General features: G+C 55.3%; 1 protein-coding gene across 26 annotated transcripts in view; it reads left to right on the plus strand.

The window, feature by feature from the left end:
- Positions 1-26,861, plus strand: part of TCF3 (transcription factor 3) — an 81,119-nt gene that overhangs the window by 25,565 nt on the left and 28,693 nt on the right. For 19 of the 26 annotated variants that reach the window (XR_012584516.1, XR_012584517.1, XR_012584518.1 and 16 more), the window contains 2 exons: positions 17,967-18,040; positions 19,637-19,733. Coding sequence is in view for 21 of the 26 variants with exons in the window: in XM_074566157.1 (XP_074422258.1) it covers positions 17,967-18,040; positions 19,637-19,733 (171 nt within the window). In the remaining 5 variants the exon portion in view is untranslated. The remainder of the gene's footprint in view (positions 1-17,966; positions 18,041-19,636; positions 19,734-26,861) is intronic. The other 7 variants (XM_074566162.1, XM_074566168.1, XM_074566177.1 and 4 more) reach the window with 1 other exon arrangement.

The following is a 26,861-nucleotide window of genomic DNA, read 5'->3' on the forward strand; positions in this document are numbered from 1 at the left end:
AGCCGAGGAAAAAGACAGGGAGCTGTGACTTATGCTCCCCACTGTGAAACCACTGGAGCCCAGGACCTCTGAGAGCAGGACACGTGCCACATGGCGAGGAGGGCTGAGCATCAGCATCTCCTACAACACGCTGCCTCTTCCAGCCCTTCTGGGTCAGCTCCAAAATCGAGAACAGCACTTCTCCCCCAGCTTGCTTTGTATTTTTAAAAGCACTGTGGTTTTTTGTTCTGTTTTCTTTAAATAATTTTCTAAACAGTTGAAACTGTAGGACTGGTGCTTTTTTACCCAAAGAAGAAAACTGAGAGATCAGTGAGACGTTGTGGTTTGGATTGCCAGTTGTAAAGATTTTTGTGCGCTCCAGCGTGCAAAGCTTTCGACCTGGTGAGCACGAGTGCTCGTTCCAGGAGGTGGCTCGACAACACGTGGGTTAATAACTGGAGATGTGTCTGTCCACGCAGGTATTTAAGGGATAATCTGTGTCGCTTTATGTTGTGCCAAGAGTGACTGTCTCAGCACTGGTCTCTGCTGCTGCATTTCCAGCTCTGCCCTAATTTTTGGGCAAGTCTCTCCATATGTACAATAGCTAGAAACAGTTTTGTTCCCTAGAGAGGCTTTGAGGTTTAACATTTATAAAATGCTTTGAGATCTGCAGATAAAGGAAAGCAAGACAATAAACAGTGACCAGGGCTGTGCCAAAGAAATACCCTGTATCACCACAACAGAGCCGCGCAGGACTGGGTGGAGATGCCTTTTGTTAGAGGGCAAACAACTGCTCCAGGAGCCGCTGCTGCAGGCTTGCTGGGGAGCTCCGCTAGCAGGAGGGGTGCAGCTAAGGCCCTAAAAGGGCTTGTGTTAAGGAGGTAAAATCTGCGGATAAGAGCACAATTGAGGCACACAGGTGAGGTTTTCTGAGTTTGCCCCCCATGCTTCCTATGGCTCGGGGTGCTCTCAGGCTGGGAGCGAACCAGGTCTGGAAGAGATGCTGCCGGATTGCTCTTTGCTCTCCGGGCAGTGCATCATAAAATCCCTCGGTAAACTTAATCCACTCCATGAACCTCGTTAACTTTCTTTTAACTGCCTCTGCTTGTCCTTAGAGTGAACTCCTTTATAGTCCCCCAAACAAAGGCAGGCAGGCAGGAGTGGGCAGGGACGGAGGAACCGGGATTTGCGCTCCTCCCCGGTGCTCCTGGGCGGGTGGGAGGAGCGGGCTGGGGCTCGGACCGCTCGGCACAGGGGTGCTGAGCTCCTCGGCTGCCGGCTGCTCGGTGGACATGGCATCCCAGAACAAGCTGTCTTGGGGTAGGTCTTTCTGCCAGACATCTGGCGACGCTGGGATTTTTTGGCAGAGGGTGGGAGGATGGAGCGCGAAGGGAATAATTCTTAGTGGATCAGTTGGGAATTCTGCTCTTGAGGGATTTGGAGGTAGGTGGGCTGGAGTGTCAGGCTGGAGGTCTTCAGGGATCCTTCTCTCCTCCTCTCCACGCTCTGAGTGCCTGCCTTCCAGTACCGTTCCGCTTTTGGGCAGGAGCGGAGAGCGTTAACGTCGCTTGAGGACGCAGGCTCCTGTTTTGGGAGCAAGAGGCATGGATCTGCAAGAATAGCTCATCTTTTTCTGCCGCTTCCCGGCCTTCCCCCGGAACCTACATCTAAGTCCCTTAAAACCTATTAAAGCAAACTGCGGCGAGTGGCACGGCAAGAGGAGCAGGGTGGGTAGCTGGATGCTGGCTCCGGCACACAATGGTGTTAATTGCTACCCGAGGGTTTCTGGAGTGAGGGGGTGACCCGAGGTCCCCGTGCTGGGAGCCGGGGGCTGGCACAGTCAACTGCCGTAGCCGGGTGTGTGACACAACCTGGTTGCGAGGTTTCCTCCCCCTATAAGGGGCTTGTGGGATGGTTCTAATTTCAGCTGGTTTTAGAAACGAGTTGAACTGATGCCCAGCTCTCTGGAGAGGGTCTTGCTTTAATTCAAGTGGCTCGTGCATATCTGGTTTTAACTTGAGAGAAACCAGTTTATCTGAATCACTACAAACGGTGCCTGCTTTGAAATGAGGTGTGAAACCTACACCGCTTAGTTTTAATTAAATGCGGGTTGGTGTTTAAGCGAGTCAGTATGCTGCGTGCTTCGTAGTGGACAGGCTTCCCCCGGGGATGCCGGGGAGCAGCTGAGGCTTTGGGATGCTGCTGAGATAAGGGGGAATGGGCAGGACGGACGAAACTCTGGAAGCCCAGAATTAACTTCCCAGCAGAGAGTTAAACCCCCGCCCGAGGTCACCGGAGGTAGACGTGTGCTCCTCGTCCCCATCAGAGCAGCACGGGCAGGAGCTGCACAGCCAAACCCTTGAGCGCGATGGATCCTGGGCACCGGAGAGGTTTGCAGCCGGCTTGTTTTCCCCTCGATTGCCTTTGGGGTCTGGGGGAGCAGCTGAGACAGGTCACACGGAGGCAGTTGTCCCCTCCAGCCTCTGAGCTGCTCCTTCTGCCGCGGTGGCAGAAGCAAACGGGGCTCTCGCCTCACCCGAAGAGCACAAGGTGTGGAGCTGTGGTTTTGCAAACAGCTGAGCTGGCGGTCCCTTGGTGCTGGCGAGGTCTTCCTCTTCCCGTCCGTCCTGGCCTGCCCCGGCTTGGGGGCTTCTGGGGCACGTTGTGCTCCAAATGGGGAACTGATTTTCATTGGGTTTCCTGCTCTCTTACACGTTCAGCAGCCCCTGGAAAGTCCGGTGTGCCCCGGACCTTGCTAAAGATAAATGCAGGGCGAGAAGGGCCCTTTCCTTCCAGAGCAGCGAGTGCTGCAGTGCCGTGAACCCCCTCATGAACCCGGTGTGGCGAGGAGCTGGAGGAGCGTGGTCCATGGCCGGGGTGTCCCCAGGAGCGGAGGTGGGAGCTGCCAGCAGAGCTGGTGCACTGGCGGCAATCCGGTCCTTCGGCGATGATTTTGGTCCTTCACCTTTGCAGGGTTTTCCTTGCAGTACTGAGGCTAGAGGTGGATTTTAGGGGTTTTCTTTCCTCGTTTTTATACATATATATTCTTTCCAAAATTTGAAAATGCTGCTGCTTTTCTGCGGGGCAGCAGCTTCTCCTGGTGAGCACACGCAGCGTTCCTCCCAGGGCTGCCGGGAGCCACCTGGTTTGGCTCTCACCATCCCAACAATCTGGGAAGCTCCAGGTTTTTAACCCCCTTCAGACAACCAGAGCTTCAGTACTTACGGGTCGGGCTCCGGCACAGCTCTTTTTGTTCATGGGGGGAAAAAGTTCCTTTGAGCTTCTGGTAGTTAAGAGAAAGCAAACTTTAAGCAAAATATCAGAGAAACTTCTTAATGGTGAGTTTTACTAGACAGTTCTGTTGGCGTTCCTGATAAGTGTTACTGCTTGTCTAGACAAAAGCACTGGGAAACAAAACATCATGTAGAGGAGAGACAGACAAGATAATCTAATTGGTCTCTTTTTGTCTCCAGCTTGTTCCTCTGAATAGCGCAGAGCACTGATGTGAGGAGCATTGAAAGGGCTTGGCCGCCGAGTGTGAAGCCAGGCTGGATGCTCGCGCTGGCTGCAGAGCAGGGGGAGAAATCCCACTGCCCCCCTTCCCGGCAGCGCTGCGTCACCCGTCCGCAACCCCAGCCATGGGCCGGTGCATGCCCAGGGTAACGTGAAAGATGTAAATTAGGTGAAATGTTGCTCCTTAGTGTTGTCATAGTCAGAAGAATAAAACCCGCTTTCGTGACATCTTCATGGGGCTTCGTAGGAAGTGTGCGGTGGTTTTTTTTAGAGTTATTTTGCTGTTCAGCGTGCGAGATCAGACGAAGGAGGACCAGCTCCTGCCAGCCGTCGTTAAGTGATGCTTAAGTTGCACCCAGGAAATCGTTTGAAATGTGCACACAGGAAAAAGCTGTTGGTAAGTCCCAGAAAACAGAGGAGCCGTGCTACACGTTGAGTGCCATCTACTGGCATTTCATTTGTGGTATGGATGTGTTTGCCCGGGAAGAGGGAGAGCTGTCGTGAAGGTCAGCAGCGGGGGACCTGCCGTGAGGTTTATGGAGGGAGGGCTCGGTGTGCCCAGCCTGTTGGCGAGGGGACAGTAAGGATGGGCAATGTCCTTGTTGGCCATGCAAGTTGTAGTCCCACCCAGTGCAGGAGGAGCCCAGAAGTAGGTATCTGCTGAGGTTGACACATCCCAGCCTGAGCTGGATGCTTCATACCGTACCTCCATGGCTGATTTAACACAGGATACATCCATGCTGTTGTTGGTAGAAGCTGTGCCACTCGCTGTTCCTGTCCCTTCCATTCCTGTCCCCCCCGTTCCTGTTCGTTCCCTTGAGCTAGCCCCAGATGCTTGTCTGCCTACTGATCCAGGCCAGGTGACAGGTCTCGATTTTTAAGAAACCAACCCACCGCCACCACCTCGGTCCCTTAATCTCTTCGCCTGCGTTTGGGCTAATAAAATCATAGAATCGTCTGGGTTTGAAGGGACTTTTCAAACCATCAAGTCCAACCATCAACCCAACACCGCCAAACCCACCACTGACCCGTGTCCCTCAGCCCCACGTCTGCCCGGCTTTTCAATCCCTCCAGGGATGGCGACTCCACCACTGCCCTGGGCAGCCTCTTCCAATGCTTGATAACCCTTTCCGTGTAAAAATTTTTCCTAATATCCATCCTAAACCTCCCCTGGCGCGGCTTGAGGCCGTTTCCTCTTGTCCTGGGAAGGGTGCTGCCTGGAGATGGGTGTTGTGATCCGGTTTTACTGACAAGGGGAACCAGGGCACAAGGGGCTGGAGCAACTTTTTGGTGTCCCCTGGCTGACATGTGATTAGAAACAGGGTGTTGGAGGCTGAGGGACAGCCTAAACCCCTGATGCAGTGCATGAGTGGTTTCTCCTGAGGTCAAGAGGCTGGTTGAGACCTTGCCTGATGGGCTCTATGCCATCTACACCATAAGCCTCTGTAGACCTTAAAACAAAAGCTGGTGATTTTGTATCTTTTTTTCAGGCAACCTCTACCTGTGAGTTGTCCTTTTGGCTTTAGGGGAGCGAGGGGAATTTGGGGTATGGAGTATGGTTAGGCAAAGATGTGGATTCCTCACAGGGGAAGGGATGAGTGAACATCTTGAAGTGTTTATATTTAAAGAGGAAAAAAAAAGAGTCGTGGTTCTTGGAAATGGTGTTTCTTAGTAGCGAGTAGATCGAATACAGCCCTTTTTAATGCAATTTAAATAATCGATGGTATATTCAATTATGGAAATATTTGGCAGAGCTCTAAATAGGTCACATCTGTCCTTAAACTGTTCTTAAGGTAAATATCTCGCCGTGCTGCGTCGTGTTGACCGAATTCTGTAAGAACTGGTCCCTGGGAGGGAGAGCTTGGCTGTGCATGCAGTTATCCCCAACACTCCGTACCGTGTGGACTGCTGGCACCGGGGTTTGCTTTAGGGATGCCTTAGTAAGCCCGACCTGTGTATGTGGGGCATTTTCAGCTACTGAAGTTTGCAATCCCGCAATTCCAGCACTGTAACTGCGCCTGGCCGGGGGATTCGGCATCAGAGAGGTCTTGGTGGCTTCTGTGTTGGCCACCAGCTTGCTCTCATGGGCCAGGATGGCAGCCGTGAGCCCGCTGCGTGCTCCGCGACGCTTGTCGCGGGAGAGGAGAAAGCAAAAAGACGAACCTTTGTTGTAGCGACCACAGTCTTGAAGTTATTTGCAAACAAAAGCTGGAGCGGAGGGCTTGCCCCAGCCCCGCCGAGGGAGGCAGGTGGTGTTGAGAACACTTTGTTTGGGAAAGTTTTTCTCATTGTGTCGAACAATTCTTCTTAGATGATCCTTCCTGTGGGCTGAATCATCGTCTCGGGGAACACGTTAGTTATCCTAGCCAGCCCCGCGGCCGCATCCTGTGCGGTCCGGGGCATCCTGCGCTGCCGGCGGGGCACCCAGCGCCCCGCGGGATTGCAACACATGCCTTTTGGTGCAGAATAAACGCTCCTGGATGTGCTTTTTTTCTTCAGCCTTCCTTTGCCCTTTGGGATCTGTTTTTCCCCCATGCTCCAGGGAAGTTTGCAGCGTGAGTGCTGGCTCGTTAGCAATAAAGCATACAAGTCATTAACCACCATCCCTCTCCCCGGTAAGAGAAGCCTTACAAATAAACTACCAAGGCCACTGTGATTGTGTGTGTGCGTGCTTGGCCGTTTACCCACGTAATTTCCACATTATTTGGAAACGGTCTTTAATTTGTCTAATTTTTAACTGCCTCTGGGCTGCCTACCTGCTGGCGCCGGAGCGCGGTGGTGGCAGGGATGCACGACTGGCACTGCTCGCTCCACGCAGCTGGGGAAGCCGCCAAGGAAAGGCTTTTTGTTTGATCTGAAACATCTCCCTTGCAAACTTTTGGGTTTGGGGTTTTTTTTGTCAGGTATAAAGGGGTGTCGGTGGGTGAGAAGCTCCACACGCCCCGGCAACGTGCGCTGGCAGCCCAGAAACCCCCCCGCAGCCTGGGCTGCATCCCCAGCAGCGTGGGCAGCAGGGCGAGGGGGGGATTCTGCCCCTCTGCTCCGCTCGGGGGAGACCCCCCTGCAGTGCTGCCTCCAGCGCTGGGGCACCGACAGCAGAAGGACACGGAGCTGTTGGAGCGGGGCCAGAGGAGGCCCCGGAGATGCTGGGAGGGCTGGAGCCCCTCTGCTGGGAGGACAGGCTGAGAGAGCTGGGGGGGTTCAGCCTGGAGAAGAGAAGGCTCCGTGGAGACCTTCCAGCCCCTTCCAGTCCCTAAAGGGGCTCCAGGAAAGCTGGGGAGGGACTCTGGAGCAGGGAGGGGAGCCACGGGACGAGGGGGAAGGGTTTGAAACTGGAAGAGGGGGGATTGAGATGAGATGTGAGGCAGAAACTGTTTGCTGTGAGGGGGGTGAGCCCCTGGCCCAGGTTGCCCAGAGAAGCTGTGGCTGCCCCATCCCTGGAGGGGTTCAAGGCCAGGTTGGCCGGGGCTTGGAGCAACCTGGGCTGGTGGGAGGTGTCCCTGCCCAGGGCAGGGGGTGCCACTGGGTGGGCTTTAAGGTGCCTTCCCACCCAAACCATTCTGTGACTCCATGATAAGTAGACAGGCTTTTGTCCCCTATTTTGTTGCTCGGTGAGTAATGAAAAACAAAGTGGGGAAAGATTTCTAGTCCCCAGCAAAAGGACAGTGTTCTGGTTGCATCTCTGATACCGTAATTTTATTTTACATTGCAAATCAAACAATACTTGGAAAGATGCAAATCAGAGCGGAAACAGAGGTATATGCTTCTAAGTAAAGTAGTGGGGGTGTATGTGCCTATTCCGTGCATCTGCGTGGATGTGCAAAATACACAATTGCCTGTGAAATACGAAAGGTCAATACGTAGTGTCTCGGGGGACCCACAGCCGTCGTATTTCATTCCTCGCTGGCATCGGGCTGCTGTGCGCGCTCAGCAAAATGAATTCTTTCTTTGGACAACAATACGTGCGTTAGTGTCGAGTGTCTGCATCTTTCATGAGTGTGCAACTTCGTGGTAAAATAAATGAGCTGGAAAAAACAGGATGTGGATTTACTCTCGCTCTTCTCCCCAAAGCTTTCTGTTTAATGGAATATAACCTCTTGCTTTGTGAATAAGCCTGTATCTACTGAATTTAAATTGTTTTGTGGTAGCAAACATGTTGATGTTGTTGAATGCATGTGATGCAGAACATGAGTAAAAGTTCTCTACAGGGCTGTCTTCAAGTTTGAGTTTGCTTGCAGGATTGCGGTTCCCTGGGGCCCTCGGAGGTCCTATAGGTGGATGTATGGGCTTCAGGCGGGGGCTTCTGAGGGGCACGAGTCTGGGATTCGGGCCAAGGATGTAACTCCTCATAGCTCCCGGGGTTTTCATATTTAGTTAAGTTTCATGCCTGGAAATAGTGAGGAGCAGCATTCGGTGAGCTTGGGTTGAAGGACAGCTGGGGAGGTGGCAGGGTGGCACTGCAGGTGTCCAACGCCGCGTTTCCCTACGCTGAGATTTACTGTCTCCTCTTGTGGTGGGTGAGTGTGTTCTCCAGCCTCCTGTCAAAAACCAGTTTGGGGAGGGCCCCGTGCCAAGGGGCTTCATAGCACCCTCCTGGTAAGGGGGTCCTGCAGGGTGGAATCTGAGCCGCCTCCTCCTCGGTTGGTTTTATCATGAGCTGCTCCCAGCAGCTATAGGTGGCTCATCCCCAGCCATGGGCTTATCCCCAGTCGTGGGCTTATCCTTCGGATGTGGGGCAGCCCCTCATGCTTCTCTCACCCTCTCTCTGCAGTCCCTGCAGCCCTGCTTTGCCATGTCCCAGAGCAGTGGGACCACAGGGCTGGCTGACCGGTGGCAATGGGGTTCCCACTGCCACCTCACATTTGGGCTCTGTTTCCATCCACGAGGAGGCCAGCGGAGCTGCTCCCTGGGGATATTTAAAAGACGGGCAGACGTGGTGCTGAGGACATGGCTTAGTGGCGGTTTTGGCAGTGTTGGGTTGAGGATTGGACTCAATGATCTTAAGAATCCCTTCCAATCATAACGATTCTCTGACTCCTCCGAAACACGCGTTGATCCAAGGTGCTAGCAAAGAAAAAGCGAATTCTCTGACACCTGTTACCGGTCTGACTCAAACCGATGTTATTCTTGGCCTGTTTCCCTGCGCTTTTGTTCCTTAGGCCCTCCTTGACATCCCACTTCTCGCAGAGCGCCGTTGGGCTGTTGAGCTTGGATGGAGGCTGGGGACAAGGGACATGGGGAGGTTTGTCCCACAGAGGCTGGGGACAAGGGACGTGGTGGGTTCGTCCCTTTTGAAAGCACCGACTGGTCAAGCCCCGTGTTGTCCTCCGTCCCCTTTTCATGCTGCTTCTTTGTGCTCTTGTTTGGTCATCACTGTGCCTTTGTTTTTACAGCTGGGGGAAATGTTTTGAGCTTTAAAGTTTATTTTCTTCCCTCTGGTTGTCGTCACAGGTTTGTTTTCTTTCTCCCTGTGGCATCTCGCTGGCTTTCCTAGGGGCTGGGAGGTAGGACCGTCTCTGCTCTCCATCCCGTCCCGCTGGAGGGAGTGGGCTTCTTCCCTGCACTCGGGGGGCCCGGTGGCTTCGCTGCCTTCAGAGAATCACAGAATCCCAGCCTGGCTGGGGTTGGAAGGGACCTCTGGAGATCATCGCCTCCAACCCTCTGCCAGAGCACGTCACCCAGAGCAGGTGGCACAGGAACACGTCCAGGCGGGTTTTGAGTGTCTCCAGAGACGGAGACTCCACCACCTCTCTGGGCAGCCTGTGCCAGGGCTCTGCCACCCTCAAAGGAAGGAAGTTTTTCTTCATGTTGAGATGGAATTTCCCGTGTTCCAGTTTGTGCCCGTTGCCCCTCGTCCTGTCCCCGGGCACCACTGAGAAGAGTCTGGCCCCGTCGTCTTGTCCCCCACCCTTTAGCTCTTGCTGAGCAGTGATGAGATCCCCCTCAGTCTGCTCTTCTCCAGCTGAACAGCCCCAGGGTTCTCAGCCTTTCCTCAGCACAGAGATGCTCCAGGCCCCTCATCGTCTGCTGTCCCCTCTCCAGCAGTTCCCTGTCCTTCTGGAACCGGGGAGCCCAGAACTGGACCCAGCACTCCAGCTGTGGCCTCCCCAGGGCAGAGCAGAGGGGGAGGATGACCTCCCTCCACCTGCTGCCCACGCTCTTTTTAACGCACAATCACTGGGTCTCACTGGCTTTTTGTTAGTTTAATAAATGCCGTCCAGTTTGGCCTGTCCTCCGGGGAGAGGGCGGCCCAGCAATTCGGTGCTGCCGTGGACCACGGGACTGTGGGTCCAGTCCTTGGCAGCGCTGCAGACACCGGTGGTGGCTGTACCATGGTGCAGCGTTGTCCCACCGCCAGCACTATGTGCGGTTGTTTTGCAAGGCCTTGATGAGGTTTGAGCTGGTCCGGGTGATTTATTTCCTTAATTCTGACTTTAAGCTGGCAAACTCTCGTTTTGATTACCAAAAATCCACTCCCAAAATGCAGTGGCGACCTTCCTGTAGGGTCTGCAAATAACACTTGTTGGGTTTTCTTTTTCAAACCTTCCTCTCCCCTGTACTGGGCAGTTTTATACACTTATTTTTCTCTTCTGGGGTGTCACCCGAGCACCCCCGAAACCGTCCTGGGGATGCCTTGGAGCCTGCCCCGTCCTTGGAGAGAGGTTGCTGTGCCATTCCAGCTGAGCCATGTCCTGTCCCACGGCAGGAGCTGGGAATGCAGCTTCATTTTGAAACGCCACGTGCATCATCTCCCAAACCATCTTCCAAAAGACCAGGAGAAGCTAAAGTACTTCTTTGTTTCTTTTTCCCCTCTTTCTGGCTTGCTTTTTTTTTTGGTATTGGCTATAAATTTAATTTCTCCCTGTACTCATCCCTCGTCCAAAGCCAATGGGGGACGGATCATCTTTCCCCGCTCCCGTCTTTCCCCAGCCCCAAACATTTCCTAAACCCCAGTTCTGAGTGTGGACCGTGCAGAAACTGCTGAACCAGAACACGGCACGGGAGACGCCAGAACAGATGCTGAGCGGAGGAATTAATGATCACCAAATAGGTGGCATCAGCTTTTTTTTTTTTTTTTTAAAGTCAAAAATTATCCCTGAGTGCGCGTTTGGGGAGGGGGGAGGCAGCAGTGGGTGCTTCCCTGGGGACGGGCGCGGGGTGGATGCGCTTGTCTTGGCTTTGCATTCTCGGTCCATTCGTCATCACTAAGATAAAGGAGCAGAGGCTGCCCCGTAAATCTTGTAGGGCTCTGAGATGACCCATTTGTTCAACGTCTCGGCGCAGCTGTGTGTCCCCACTGCGGGTGCCTGGTCTGGAGGACGGCATCACTGCCCTCCACTTCTCCGGGTTATCGTGGTCTGGAGCATTCGCTTGTGCCACCAGCTCCTCCTGGCCGGGTTGAGAAGCCGGCAGCACGCAGGGGCAGGGGCCGGGACTGCGCTGGGTCCTGGAGAGCTCTGAGCTTCTCGGGCTGCGTGGCTCCATCCCCTTCTTGGGGCGTGACACGGTGGCTTTGGGTCCCTCCGGGCAGAGCTGGCACCTCGCTGTTGGGGGGCAGGTACGCAGCGGTGCTCGTCCTCAGGGATCACCCCTACGTCCCTCAAATTGTGGGTTTGGGGAGCACGTCCTGGCAAGCCGCTGTCTTCATTCCAGCCCTTCCATCCTGCGTCCGGCCACACTGTGTCCCTTGCCCAGGACCAGCCGGGCTGTGGCTACCAGCAGTGCGGTCATGGCACAAAACCGCCCGCCCTCGAGCGAGATGCACTGAAATACTCTCTTTCTCCCCAGGCAGCAGCAAAGCTGAGCCTTGCTGTCTTGGCCAGCCAGCTTTGGTCCAACCTCAAGTTTAGAGGCAGCGGAGGGGATGGAACTCTACAACTCCCAGAAAGGAGGGGGTAGCGCGAGGGGTCGGTCTCTTCTCCAAAGGAACAGGCGATGGGACAAGAGAAAACAGCCTCACGTTGCCCCAGGGGAGGTTTAGGATGGATATTGAGAACAATTTCTACACCGAAAGGGTTGTCAAGCATTAGACGAGGCTGCCCAGGGCAGTGGTGGAGTCGCCATCCCTGGAGGGATTGACAAGCCGGGCAGACGTGGTGCTGAGGGACATGGGTCAGTGGTGGGTTTGGCGGTGTTGGGTTAACGGTTGGACTTGATGATCTGAAAGGTCCAACCCAGACAATTCTATGGACTCCCGTCTGCCCCATCAGCAGAGCCACCAAGGTGTCATCATCTGGGACCCCGTGCTGCCCCCCCAGGTGTTCAGCACCGATTGCTTTTGGGGGATTTTTTTTTGCCTTTTTTTTTTTTTTTTAATTGTTTTGTCGTGCGCCGGGAAAAGGAAGTGAACAAATTGTATAGTCCCATCCACAGTCGACGTCCTGTAAACAGCTACCGGCTGCCGTCCATTCACAGCTGTTTTTTCCTATTCGGGGCTGGTAAATAAACAGGCAGAGCTGGTGGCTGCTCCCAGCACCCGCGTGTCCCCATGCAGGGGCTCTGCCAGCACCCAGGGACCGTTCCCGGGGGATGCCTGGGTGCCCAGATGCGTTGGTGGGTTTTTCCTTGCCGGGCCAGGGTCCGGGGAGCCAACTCTCGCCAAGAAAAACAACTTTGCTGGTTTGACTGGGACTACAGCTAATTACTAGTCGACTAATTTTATTGATTTCAAATCCCTTTTAGCAGAGATTTTGCTGTGAGGCTGATCGCCAGAGCGATTAGGACACAAAGCCGCTTAATTTGGAAGTGTTTATCAAGCAGCCTTCTGTCACCTCTATTTCAAATCAAATTACGGTGGCATCGGTGTCTCTCTCCGTGGCAGCTTGCATTGTCCCACCTCCAGCGGAGGTGGCTTCTCTCTTCCTGGGGGCTAGCAGGGGTTTGGTGTCTCCATAGCATAAGTGTGGTGGGATGCTGGCTGTGGGGGTTTTATTCCCAGCTGCCACCATGTCCCTGTCCTTCTCCAGCCCGTGGCCACCGCAGCGGTCACAGAGCTGAATTTTGAGTTCCAAAACCTCACCGCGGGCACCTTGTGGGCGATAGACCCTTGGAGATGAGAGATGCCATCTTCGTGGCAGCTGTGGCTGCTGCCAAACCTTGTCCAGCCACATGAGGGGCTTGGCCTAAATATTTTTAATAGACTTTAAAAAAAAAAAAAAAAAAAAAAAAAGCCTAGCCTAGTGGTTTTGATGGGAATCAGATTAGGGCGGGTGCATTGATGCTGGCAGATTGTGGAGGCCGGGGCGGCCGGGGGGAGGGAAGCGTTCAGCCCAGCTCAGCCGCAGCTCCGGCAGCGCATCGTCCCCAGCGATGTCCCCCACTGTCACCCGTGGGGCTGCCATAACGGTCCCCTCGCTGCACCCTCCTCCTGACACCGAAAACTAGGTGCCTTTGAGTCATTTGAGCCTGCTGGGCCGCAGCTTTGTGGCAGTGCACGTTCTCCTCCAGGTACCCCTCTCCTCCGGGTACCCAGAGCAAAAGCTCTGGATCTTGCTGCACAAACAGTATCTGAGAGGTCTGAGGAGCAAAATGTCCCGCTCTGCGTCCCCGCATGTCCTCCAGCTCCCGAGGGACGGCTGCCCACCCCTCGAGCTTTGCTCGCGAAGTAATCCTTAGGGATTGAGCTTGTTCTGAAAGCCCTTGGCCTGACTGCAGAGGCCGTGGGTCGAGGCGTCCTTGGCCGTCTCTGGGCGGGCAGAGCAGGGGCTGCCACCGAAGCCACGCTCCCCACAAGTCATATCCCAGTGCCATGCTGGGATCAGGGGGGTGCAGGCTCCAAAGGACCTCGGGGCTCTCAGCAGGCTCCGGGAGCAGCACCTGTGCCCGGGCAGCTTTCGGGGCTGGGGTTATTGGAACCAGAGCAGCATCTCTTGGCGTGGGATTTTCACCTCCAGAGACCCCGTGGGTGGGGACTGGAAGCCCCAGGCTGAAAACTGGGCGTCTGCTGGGATGTGGGGACAGGGCAGAAAACCCTACACCCTCCTTAATGCCTTTTCTTCTTTAAGAGTTATGTTTCTAAAGTGGTTTCTTTCCTCCAGGGTGGGGGACGGCTCCCGGTGCCCCATGTCACTCATCACTTGTGCGTAGCCTTTTACTATGGCTCATTATCGGGTAAAGGGCTTTTTTGCTGAGACTAAACATGGACAAATTATTTTTATCCATGCTGAGAGCTTAGGACAGTTCTTGTCTATCAGCTCTTCTTAGCTGCAGCACAAAAATCGTAAGGGAAAAAAAAAATTACTGTATGACAGCTACATCTTATTCTATTAGTATGTTTTAATTAGAACATGAGCAAGAAATGTGTTATGAATATTCATGATCAGGGTTATTAAAATGCACAATTAATCTGTACGCTTTTTAATAACTGTATTAATGGAGAGAGGAGGTAGTTCCTATTTTTGTCTTTTCTGACTTGGAAAGTGTGCCTTAACTTGGGTAGTTGGAAAATGGGTTTATTTTAAAATAAAGCTGGCTCCCGACAGCTGCCTGCACGTGTGGGCGTCTCGAAACCTGCCCGCGCGCCCTGCGCTGGGAGAGCGTTGTCAGCGTGGCAAAGCCACTCAAACGCCGGGCTATGCCAGAATTACGCTCACTTGTGCAAACGGAATTCAGCTCCCTGCCGCCTGAGTTTTGACACGAGCTCGGTTGGTGGCTTGGATTTATGATTTTTTTTGTTTGTTTGGTTGGTTGGTTTTTTTTGCCTGGGACTGTGTGTGCTTTAACGCGGGAAATGTGTGCCCGGGAGTGAGGCAGAGCTGGGGGGTGAAGGAGATGCCTGCGGGGTCTCTGTCTCACCCCGGGGAGCCCGTCAGCACGGGAGCAATGCCCAGATGCAGGAGACGCATCACCAAGCACCTCAAGGTGCTCCTGGCCTCGTCTCCTGAGCCGCTGGGACAACAGGGTCCAGGTGGGACACTGGGTGCCGTTGGGCAAGCACTTGGGGAGAGCCCCCGGGATGCCGGCACAGGGCTGCCTGAGCGATGTCCTTCTCTCCCCAGGCTTCCCCGGCTTCTGCTCCTTCCTCATCCTCTTCCTCCCACTTGGTTCCCGGTGGTACCCACAGGAAAGCCGGGCTCGTGGGTACCACCAGTGGGTGTCACGGGCTGGGGAAAGCGTGACCACGGTGGTGACACCGTCTTCAGGGATTTTATGGTGTGAATGGAGCAAAAAGGTGCTGCTGGGGGCTCTTCCAGCAGCATCTGCCTTTGGCCAAACCTTGGGTTTTCGCAGGGTTGGCAGAGGGTGTTTGCTGCCAAATTTTAGATCCTTCCTCCGATACGAAGGGAGGGAAGAGCAGGTTGGGATTGAATGTAGGACGGATGCCAGAAGTCTAAAGCGGGCAGTCTGGTTTTTTCCTGGCTTCGTCCCAGAAATCCCCGAATCCTTAAAACACCTGCAGGCTGAAAATGGGAGATTTTTGCTGGCACCTTTTACGCTGGTGGCTGCAACTTGGGGAAGGCACAAGACCCTTTCCACCAGCAGGCATTGGGATGGCAGGGCTGGCCTCGCAGCGGCATGCTGGCACGGCCACGCTGAGCCTTTGGGGCCACTTCCAGAGCCATGTGCCACTCGGGTGGGAGAGCCGTCACCTCGATTCACCTTGGCAGCCGTGCAACCGCGTGAAGACCAGCGTCTGGAGACAAAAAAAAGGGCTTTTGGGTTTCCCCGGGGAGCATTTTGCTGTTGCAGGGTCTGGCCGCCTGCAGCCCAGTTGCGAGGTCGGGATTTCCCTCCCAGCTCCTGCTGGGTTGGTGCTGGGGGGCTGCTTGCCCCCCAGGAGCAGTTACGGGGAAAGAGGGGTGCCCGGGACCAGCCCGACACGCTGGTCCTCGGCAGCCTGCTGCGGTGCCTGCATGCCGTCGGAGCACCAGGTGAGGTTTTGGGGCGCGCTGGTGGCACCGCAGCGTGGAAGACACTCGTGCAGAGGGTTTCTCCATGTCTAGGGGACACGTGAGCCTCTTGGCCTCAGCTTTTGTCACCCATACCACTGCCATCTCCTCTTCCCTCCTTCCCTGGGGAGGCCTGGCAGTGATTTTTTTTTTTTCAGGAATTTTAGCAAAAAATTCATCCTGGGCTTCCAGACACGCCAGTTCCCTCCAGAACTCTCCCCAGCCTGCCTCACTGGGCATCCTCTCCTGGCCCATCCTGGCCTGGGGATGCTCGTCTGCTGTCGGGTGGGTTAGGGACAGGACCGGGTGGCTCTGCGGGAGGGCAGGGTGACCCAGGACCCACGTCCTGCACAGTGTAGGGGTGGGCATGGGGACGCCTGTGTCTCAGCTTCCCCTCTGGCTCCGGGGTTCCCGAAGCACCTCCTGGGGTCTCTGGACACATCCTGAGCCTGGTCGGTGCCATGGTCCTCGTCCTTCCAGCATAACAGGGCGAGCTTGCCAGGGATGTCTGAGGCTGTGGCTCCTGCTCGTGTCTTCGCCCTGACCGTTGGGGAGCTTTAAAAATACCCAGGAAAGCAAAATGAATAGAAGGAGCATTTCTGCCTCCTGATCTCCGTTGGTGTTTGCAGGGTATGCAGATGAATTGCTTTAGAAAAACACATTAGCAAAGCAAAAGTTTATTCTAGGAAGTAGGAGGTGGGAGAATTGGCAGTAATTCTCCCTAGTATCCAAGGTATTATTAGAGGCTTATCCCTGCTCTGCACAGTAATCACATTGGAAATTTTTGATTAGAAAACAAAATCTAAATGAGAATTATGAATATTCATTAGGTGTATAGATTAATATGCATAATTATGCAAATTAGACAGCAATTAAACACCAATTCTCTGGGGAAATGATTAACACAAAGGCACAGAAATAGAAGGATGTAATTTGAAAGAAGTTTCTGGTTAAATGAACAGTGAGGGGAGCGGAGGAGACAAATACACGGCGTGTTTGCCATAATAATCAGCTTTGCTAAAATGAAATTGGAGTGCGCCCTGCCCCCTGCCATGTCCTTGCTCCCTCCCACACCCCCATCCCTGCCACCGTCCTGCGCCGCCGCTGTCACCCCTCTGCTGTCACCCTTCCGCTGTCACCTCTCTGCTGTCACACCCTGTGCTGCGAGCGGGTCTCTGCACCTACAAGAAAACCTCCCGCAAGGCCCTGCCGGCACCTCAGCTGCTGGTGCTTGGCTAGCAGAACCGGTGTGCAGGGGGTCCCCAGAGAGCCCCCGGGTCCCCAGGCGCTGGGGGTGGCACAGGGTGATGCTGGGCGGTGCCAGGAGCCACCCCAAGAAGTTTCTCGTGCCACCCCATGGCACGTGTGGCCATATACCCGCTGCAGCAGGGGTGAGGTTTCTGTGGGACAAGGCAGAGAAGTGGCTCTGGGCGATGCCATCGCGCTGCACAGCCTCCTGCAGACCCAGGATTTCTCCCCGTCCGCCCCGGCTGAGCTCCGGTATCTGTGTGGCATCTCCAAAGCCCGTCCGCGGGCAGAGCAATGTCCCCACTCTGCCCGGCCCCTCTCAAATCCCTGGCTTTACCAGGGGAGACGCTGACTTGCTGCTCACCAAGCCCTGCTCACCCACCGGAGCGGAGACAGACCAGCACCATCAGAAATCCTGCTGCTGAGTCGAGTCAAGGCTCGGCTGCCAGGGAGGGTTTCTTCCACGCAGTTACGGTGTCAGTTTGAACTGCGAGACCTTCCCTGATGCAACTCCCCGGGCTTTTTTTGTCCCGGTGGAGGTTCGCCATCTCCCATGGGTGCCTCCTGTGCTGGTAGCCCAAGAGGCGCAGCCTGGGTGGACCTGGCAGACGATGAAAGGAGACGATTTCCTCCCGCAGCCTGTGTGCAGGCGCGTTGCAAAACCCTCCTGTTTGGTCCCTTGCCATTTTGGGTGGGATCCCCTTTGCGAAGGATAATCTTGGGAGGGCTAAAAATGAGATGGACGGGAGCATGCTCTGATCGGCCCCTCTGATCTGTGGGGCCACGGGGGGCTTAAACAGCAAATGCCCTTGAAAAAGTGTGACGAAGCCACAGGTAACGTTCTGTCCCCAGCAATTCCCATCCGTGGCTTTCAGCTCTGGGCACTCTTTTGATCTGCTCGGGTGCAATGAAGAGCAGAGTTTGGCCCATGATGTAGCAGCACCATGGGCAAAAAGTGGGTCCTGCTGGAGCGTTGGGATGGGTGCAGTGAGTTCGTCATTCATAGTCCTCTTCACCATCCGTCTCTGGGGAGGAGAGGTTCCTGTCACTCTCTGGAATAAAGCGAATTAAAATACTTGTTTCTCTTCTTCCCACTGTCCCATGTTTTTGAAGCGTTTCCAGGCTGTGGTGGGATTTGCTTTGAAGTTTGTGGAATAAACTCCCAGCTGGAGTGGGAAGGTGAGGAGGGAGAGGGGAGGAGTGGTCACGCCAAGTGGAAGTGGTTTATTAATGAAAATATTGTTTTGTTTGTAGAAGGAAGAGTTAATTTTGCGAGAACACCTTTGAGGCTTTGCTGATAAAGCAAGAGTAACCTTTGTTCTTCCTGTTTTTCGGTAGGTTTGGATGAAAGACCGGGATCAGGTTCCTGGGGAACGGGAGATCAAAACAGCTCCACGTTTGACCAAGGAAGGGTAAGGACAAAGCACAAACGCTGAGCCCTGACCAAAATAAACGGGGGCTTTACCATGGCTTCTCTGCGCCTGCGTTTGTGCCCGGGTTGGGGCTAACCCTGGAACAGCTTTTCTTGCCCCATTTTGGACATTAGTTCTGTTAACCCTGCAGGGGTTGTCCCCATCTCGCCAGCCTTTGCCGCCTTAAGATCCCCCTGCAGAAGCCTTCTCCTCCAAAAACCGACCCCTGACCCCCACCCCCTGTGGGGTTTCGGTGCTCAGCTTTGCCATGGGGACAGGGGGGAGAGGTCCCCAAACGGGGTCTTGGCTGAGTGGGTTGAGGGATCTCACCTGACGGGCTGCGCCTTCGGCAGAGCTTGCTGGACACCACCACGCGCGGCTTTGGGAGATCTGGGGATCGCTCTAGGGAGAATCGGCCTCGGCAGGGATGGAGAGCACGGGAGGGGTTTCGCAGGGAAGGAGTCGAGGCTCTGACAGCACGTAACTGGGGCCTGAGGAGGGGAAGAGAGAAAAGACATTAACTTAATTGAAATGGAGTTATTTTGACAGATGCTCGTGTTTTAATGGGTTTGTGTGATTCGTTTTTGCAATGGCACCTTTCCCTTCCCTTAGGTCAGTGGCGGAGCAGGCGCTGGCGTCTCATTTCTCATTTTTATAGGCCTCCTCCTCACCTCATGGCCCCTCCAGCGTGGGGAGGGGTCTGCCTGGCTCTCACCTGGTGGGTGCCAAGCTGGTGGGTGAAGGCAGGAGCTGCCGGCATGGGGCAAACCCCCCCCCTTATATCCCTGCTTTGGTGCCATACCGCCTCCCAATGCCATGGCCTCGTGGCTGCACTGCCCTGAGGATAAAATCATTTCTATGCCCATTTTACGATCCTTTGACTTTGGTCCTTCCTGCTGTGGGAGAGAGTGAGCTCTGACAGCCTCGCTGGCAGCCCAGAAACCCCCCGCAGCCTGGGCTGCATCCCCAGCAGCGTGGGCAGCAGGGTGAGGGGGGGATTCTGCCCCTCTGCTCCGCTCGGGGGAGACCCCCCTGCAGTGCTGCCTCCAGCGCTGGGGCACCGACAGCAGAAGGACACGGAGCTGTTGGAGCGGGGCCAGAGGAGGCCCCGGAGATGCTGGGAGGGCTGGAGCCCCTCTGCTGGGAGGACAGGCTGAGAGGGCTGGGGGGTTCAGCCTGGAGAAGAGAAGGCTCCGCGGAGACCTTCCAGCCCCTTCCAGTCCCTAAAGGAGCTCCAGGAAAGCTGGGGAGGGGCTCTGGAGCAGGGAGGGGAGCCACGGGACGAGGGGGAAGGGTTTGAAACTGGAAGAGGGGGGATTGAGATGAGATGTGAGGCAGAAATTGTTTACTGTGAGGGGGGTGAGCCCCTGGCCCAGGTTGCCCAGAGAAGCTGTGGCTGCCCCATCCCTGGAGGGGTTCAAGGCCAGGTTGGCCGGGGCTTGGAGCAACCTGGGCTGGTGGGAGGTGTCCCTGCCCAGGGCAGGGGGTGGCACTGGGTGGGCTTTGAGATCCATTCCATCCCAAACCATTTGATGATTCTATGAATTGGCTCGGCATCCCCACGTGCCTGGCAGTGACTCTCCCATGTTATTTCAGCAGAGCTATGGTGAAGGCCCCCACTACGGTGAGCACAGGGACCTGCCATCCCACAACAGCATCTCTTCATCGCCATTCCTGGGAGCTGGACTAGTGGGTAAGTGCCTTTTGGCGGGTGGGTGATCAAAGCAGGGGAAATCTAACACAGAATGGCACATGGTGGTGGGAGCGTTTGCACTGGCCAGCATTGCTGTTCCCCATGTCGGATCTGCTCCAGAAGATATTCTCAAAACTGTGGTTAAAGGAGCTCCTGTCCAGACGGTCTCTTCTTCCAAGGAACAGGCGATAGGACAAGAGGAAACAGCCTCAAGTTGCCCCAGGGGAGGTTTAGGATGGATATTGGGAACAATTTCTACACCGAAAGGGTTGTGAAGCATTGGACCAGGCTGCCCAGGGCAGTGGTGGAGTCGCCATCCCTGGAGGGACTGACAAGCCGGGCAGACGTGGTGCTGAGGGACATGGGTCAGCGGTGGGTTTGGCGGTGTTGGGTTAACGGTTGGACTTGATGATCTGAAAGGTCCCTTCCAACCCAGATGATTCTGTGATTCTATCAGTGCCTGATGTGCATGACAGCTGCTGTATTTTATATACGTGATTATTTTTCCCTGCTTTATGGTAGCACCCAGAGGCAGTAGTGGAGATTGGTGCCCACCGTGCTGGCACGGGATGGGCTGAGTTTGCTGTGGGAGCTAGTGATCAAGGCTGGAAAAGCAGCAGGAGGCGGCGGGAGCTCATCGTTAGGGTCTTCCAATAGGCTCTTCACTTTCCAGCCTTGCCGCCAATCATGCATGACCGGATGCGTGCCACCATTTACCCAGTTACCTCTCACAGCTCGGGGGCGGGAGGAGAGATTAAGAGCAGAAAATATCCATCCTGGAGGGCTTAGAGAGCTCTAATGACATTAGGTCAGGAATTGGGGTTAGTCCTCCCCACCTTTGCCCACGCAGTGGTGGTTAAAACCCTCCAGCGAGTGGAAGGAGAGGTGTCGGGGCAGCCAGCAGCATTTGCTCGTGGTTTGAAGGGTGAGGTTAAAAGAGGGAATTGTGTTTCAAACAGAAAATCCCCACCACGATCGGAGGTTCCTCCTGCAGAGCTGGTCAGAAAGGGGAAGAGAGGAGCGGGGTCGTGCTGGGAAGCGAGCAGCCACGCATTCGCTCCTCCTGGCTCAGGTCTGGGGCGAGGGGCTCGCTCTCAGCTCTGCTCCCCCCTTTCACTCCTCCTGCTCTTGGGGAGAACGATGTTTAACTGCCCCTCAGGGGTCCCGCACAGGCGTGGAAGAGCATTTCCGAGCAGCTCCCCCCTGTCCCTCTGCAAGGGCAGCTATTCCTTCTCATTTTCCGCCCCAGGAGGATGTAAGCAAAGCAGAAGAGATTTTTCTTAATAAGACAGGGGAGCCTTGATGCAGTTCAGCAAGGTTTCTTGGGGGTGTGCGTGGGGGGGACCCATCCCAACCCATCCCATGCCTGGGGCCAAGGCAGCCTTGAGAGTTTCCAGCCGAGAAGGAGCTGCCTGGGGAGAAACACGGAGGTTTCCCCTTTGATGTGTGCGGGGAAGACGCATTTGGCTTCCTCTCAAAGACAGGGCTCCCAGTCTTTGGCAAGCTCCGCAGCACTCATGGGCACGGCTGCGAGCCCAACCGGTCCCCAGCACGTGGAGCCAGAGCCTGCGCCGCCCCGATGGGTGATTTCCACCGCCCGACTCCGCAGCAGAGGGCCAGCTGTGGCCACGTGGCTGACAGGACGGTGGCCATGCACTGTGCCCGAGGCTCAAATCCCTACCGGAGCTGTGTCTCCCCACACCGGCACAAGGTCTCGGCCGCTGGCCAGGGCGGTCGGGGGCAGCACCAGGAGCTCCAGCACCGAAAGAGGAGCTGGGGAGGCCGGGAGAGAGCAGCCAGGAGGGGCAGGGGGCTCCTCACGTTTCAAAGTTGCTTTTTTTCCTAAAATTGCATGTGGTTGAAGTAGAAAATCCAATTCCTGGAGCAGGTTCCAAAATACTTAAGTAAGTTTTGCTTTACTCCTGTGCTCGTGTGTTGAGAAGGATGGACCGGAGGAAGACCACAGGTGGGATTATTCCCTTCCTCTTTACCAAGGTGTTTCTGAAAACTTTTCAAGCGGCAAAATGGAAGGGGAGAGAAAGGAGAGCATAAAAAAAGATGCAATAACGCTTTTGCATATGATAGTGTAAAGGCAGTGGCAAAGGTGAGTTTTGGAGTTGTGTCATTTCAGCTGCCAGTCCCTGGTTTCCAGCAAGGTTTCCCCCGGGGGGCAGCGGGGCTGGGCAAGCTCCTGCTAATGGGGCAATTGAGTGGAATCAGAGGAATTTTAAAAGGTGAGGAGATGGAAGGAGCAGATTAGGATGGACATGTCCAGTGGTATGAGGTGGACAAAAGGTGTGGGAGACTATTGTCTAAGCCCTTCTCTGAAATCAGAATTTGCATCTGTTTCCCGCTCAACCTCTATTTCTTCAAAGAGGATTAGAAACTGCTGGAAGAAATGTTGGAGGAGGGACATGATCTGTGTTGGAAATGATGGGCTTGGCCAGCTAGAGAGGGAGCCTGATCTGAAAGGGCCCCACAAGGAAAATGCGCCCGTTGGCATCCCCCTTGGCGCGGGCTCTCCGCGCTGGTCTCTGCCAGCTGCCACGGGCTGGGGGGCGCTGGCTGTCCCCAGGAACCTGTGTCCTCCGGCCTTTGTGTTCCTTGAGTCAGCGCAGTGTCCCAGAGGCTGCCTTCAGCCAGCCACCCTCTGATGGTGTGCGTTGGGGACAGTGAGGGGACGCTGCTGGCCAGGCAGAGCTTGGAGAAATGGAGATTTTAAACTGTGATTTTTTTGGCTCTGTTTTCCCCATGCATCCGGCAAATGGAAAGAATTTTCCGCTCTCACCAGCCTTTGGTGGGCTGAGGAACTCCTTCCAGCCTGAGCTTTGGAGCAGTGGTTTTGTCCTTTTGAGGGTAGAGACTTCGCGGCCTTTTGGGGCGCGGTGCGCCGGAGGAGGAGCAGGGCTGCAGCCGGCTGCTCCCCGTCCCGCATGAGCTTTTTTGCCACTCCCAAACCAACCTGACGTGAGCAGGGGTGCGAGGAGAGAGATTGGGGAACTGCAGGGCGGAGGGGCCATTGGGATAAAGGAGCAGTGGAACGTGCCGGCTTGGTCAGCCGCGTTTCTTCCTGGCATGTCCCTGCGTGGGGAGCTGGTGTAGCAGGGAGGGACGGGGCTGCTCTGCCTGCGGGGGACATTGGGAGCAGCGGTGGTCATGCACAGAAGCAGCCCAGAGCATTGGTCTCAGATAGATTTAGTTAAGGAGGGGGAACATGGTCCAACATGGAGCCACTGATGAGTCTAGAGGAGGCCCGGGAGATGCTGTGGGGGCTGGAGCCCCTCTGCTGGGAGGACAGGCTGAGAGAGCTGGGGGGGTTCAGCCTGGAGAAGAGAAGGCTCCGGGGAGACCTCCCAGCCCCTTCCAGTCCCTAAAGGGGCTCCAGGAAAGCTGGGGAGGGACTCTGGAGCAGGGAGGGGAGCCATGGGACGAGGGGGAAGGGTTTGAAACTGGAAGAGAGGGGATTGAGGTGAGATGTGAGGCAGAAATTGTTTGCTGTGAGGGGGGTGAGCCCTGGCCCAGGTTGCCCAGAGAAGCTGTGGCTGCCCCATCCCTGGAGGGGTTCAAGGCCAGGTTGGCCGGCGCTTGGAGCAACCTGGGCTGGTGGGAGGTGTCCCTGCCCAGGGCAGGGGGTGGGACAGGCTGCCCAGAGAAGTGGTTGAGGCACCATCCCTGGAATGTATTTAAAAGACGGGTAGACGTAGTCCTTAGAGATACAGTTTAGTGATGGTTTTTGTCAGTGTTGGGTTGATGGTTGGACTCAGTGATCTGAAAGGTCCCTTCCAACCTAGGCAATTCTATGATTCTATGATCTTTAAGGTCCCTTATAACCCAAAGCATCCTATGATTCCATCATCCACTCTCAGGATGATGTCCCTGCAGATCACACGGTGCACACCTAGTCCAAAACCAGTTTGAATTCACACAGCATGCTTTGAAAGGAAAAGTACAGATTTCTCTTCGGCTGGGACACACAAATGTGGTATTTGGGGCTTATGGATGTTCTTTAGATGAATGTATATCATGGGGCGCAATGGGCACTTGGCTTTGGGAAGCACCTTGAGCTCCGAGCCGGAGAGGTGCTGCACTGACAGTGGGACCTGCAGGTGCTGCTCCCAGAGCTGGCCTTCCCTTGCCCTCAGCCGTCCCCGAGGGCTGCAGGTGGCACCGCTCATGCACTTTTTGAAGGGGATGGTGCGAGGACAACCTTTGATTGGATGCTTTCCAAAGCCTAAGTTCCCTCTCTGCCATAGCTTCAGCTCCACAAGATGGTGGGAAAAACCAGAGCTGTCTGCAAGAATCATAGAACCACAGAATTGTAGAGTGGTTTGGGTTGGAAGGGACCTTAAAGCCCACCCAGTGGCACCCCCTGCCTTGGGCAGGGACACCTCCCACCAGCCCAGGTTGCTCCAAGCCCCGGCCAACCTGGCCTTGAACCCCTCCAGGGATGGGGCAGCCACAGCTTCTCTGGGCAACCTGGGCCAGGGGCTCACCCCCCTCACAGCAAACAATTTCTGCCTCACATCTCATCTCAATCCCCCCTCTTCCAGTTTCAAACCCTTCCCCCTCGTCCCGTGGCTTCCCTCCCTGCTCCAGAGTCCCTCCCCAGCTTTCCTGGAGCCCCTTTAGGGACTGGAAGGGGCTAACTGGGCGGGGAGCTCTGGCCTGTGTTGCACTGGACGAAATAACCTAAATTTAAAAAAAAACCACCACTGAGTAAGTCCCTGAATGGAAATACCGTCAGTGCTCTGAGTAAAAATCACCCTGGGCTGGCAGGTGGGGGCCGGTGAACCCCATGAGCAGGGTGAGCAGCGATGCCTGTGAGCTCCATCACTCCCAGTTTTCAAGCTTTGAGCCCTTGGTGCTGCTCCCCGCGGGACGGGTGACGTCCTGGTGAGGTCTGAGCATCCCAGCCTCCGGTGGGGAGAGGTGACGGGACCATCCCTGGCTGCCCGGGGTGGTGCCAGGACACAGAGCGGTGACGAACCACCGGCTCGTCCCAGAGGAGGGCTTTTCTGTTTGTTTTAAATCACCAGTCTTCAAAATCTGCCACTCTTTTACCATTCATCTTTAGCAGAGGCAGGCAGGGGGGGATTGCTTAAACAGCGGGGAAACTGATAAGCCATAACAGATTTCTTTCTAGTAATTATTTCTAGTAATTAGCTTCTTTTCAGAGGAGTGTTTCTAATCTTGTGTGTATTGTGAGCTGTTGTGGATTGGGTTCTTCCTGGACAATGGTTTTAATCTGCCCACGGATGGAGTTTGTCACTGCTCCTGGCTTTTTTAACATTATATTTTTTTCTACCCCCTTTTAATCCCCGGCTGTGCTTTTCCTCCCCTTTTTCCCCAGGCCGTAACTCTAATGGAATTAGCGGTGCGGGGCTGGGGGGGGCGACACACGGTGGGTGGCTGTGCCATGGTTGGGGCCGCTGGGGGCCGGGGGCTGCACTGGGGCCGGGGTGATGTGGGGGCACCGGTGTGAGCTCCCCGCGGGCTGCAGGGCTCGGCAGAGCACCTGCCTCCCTCCCGGCAGGCGCTGGTGAAACCCGTAGGCAGCGCTGAATCGCCTTTTCTTGGCTTATTTGCGCACGTCTGCGAGCGGGGCTTGTCTTGGGGAGAGAAACGGCAAAACCGCAAGTTTAGTTAAAAGCGCGGTTTGCTCTGGTGGAGGTGAGATGCTGCCACGGTCCCGGGCGCCCAGGCCAAACTGGCTGCCAGAGCTGGTGAAAACCACGGGAAAGAGGAGCTTTTATTCTGCCGCCTTGCCTGTGAGGCCGGGAAGGAATCTGCCTTTGGGAGGAGAGAGGGCGAGCGGGGCGCGGGGGGTTTCTCTGCGACAGCCCTGGGGGAGGCACAGCCGGGTCCTGCAAGAGAGAACATGCTGCGGAGAGGGAGAGGTTGGGAAATGGCTTATGAAGCAGCGCGGGCAGGCGAGGGGCAGGGGAAGGAGCTGGCAGGGGTGGAAAAGGCAGGAGGGGGATGCCAGGTCTCGCAGGGAGTCGGTGCCGTAAAGAGTTGGAAATACAGCCATTTTCTGGATACACCTTGCCCTCCGCCGTGCTTCACCTTTGCATGCTAAAATTTGCAGAGGTAAATCCAACAGATCGGCTTTCCGAGGGAAGCCCCTTTCCCATTCGAGGGATTTATTCCCAGTATCTTCTGATTTTTATTCGCCGCCCCCCGCTCCCAAATCCCTTAACACCCGTCTGCGGGATTTCAGTAATTCAGTCAGGAGCGAGATGGCTTTTGGGGAGATTCCTGGTGTTTTCTGCCAAGACCTGCCTCCACCCCGCCCCTCGCCGTGGTCCTGGGGTCTCACCACCTTCTCTGGTGGGTGTCCCCGGGCTGTGGCTGGGAAGGGGCAACTCGGGCAAGTCCCTGCGCAGCCGCGTTTGCCGCCTGTGCTGGCTGGCATCTCCCCGCAGCAGAAACAGCACCTTCTACTGGCAAGTTCAGCTTTTTCTGGCCCAACTTGTAGACTTTTTTTATTTCGGTAAGCTTGATACATTCCAATCCGCAAAAGTTTGCCGTACATCCTTCTGCCTTGTTTTCCTAGGCAATTAAATGTAAAATTCCCAGTTTCTCCCCAAATTCCCTATTTTCCCCCACCCGGCGAGATGCCGACAGATCCAAGCGTGCGGCAGACGGGTGCACCGGGCAGGTTTTTGTGAAGGGCCAGCCACGGGGTGACGGTGGCAGGTTTGGAGCAATGCGGCGCGGCGTTGGCACTGGGCTGCGGTTCAGCCTCCCGGGTTATCTGGAGACGGCAGAGGCGTCGCCGCTCAAACCACGCGGGGAATCGGTAATATATTATCATCCGGGAGGCCTGGCCGTTGCTGACCAGATAATCTAGTGTGGTGTCACCCTGCATTTCCCTCTGGTTTAGGAATAATTGCCATCCGCCCGATGCCGCAACCTGTTGAGTTATTTGTGTAACAGTGCCGGCGCCGCAGCAAATCAAGCCGCTAAGCTCTTTTGAAAATTAGGTCATTTAAGAGATCCGTCCTCTGACATTTTGACCTTTGTTTACTTAACGTTTAAGCCTCGGCAATGAAATGGCAAGCAGCGCCCGGCATGTCCGAGGGGCGGCGGGATGCCGGTGTGTCGTGCTGTGACCCCTGGCACCGT

The sequence above is a fragment of the Larus michahellis genome, chromosome 23 (genome assembly GCF_964199755.1).
Source record: "Larus michahellis chromosome 23, bLarMic1.1, whole genome shotgun sequence".
NCBI lineage: Eukaryota > Metazoa > Chordata > Aves > Charadriiformes > Laridae > Larus > Larus michahellis.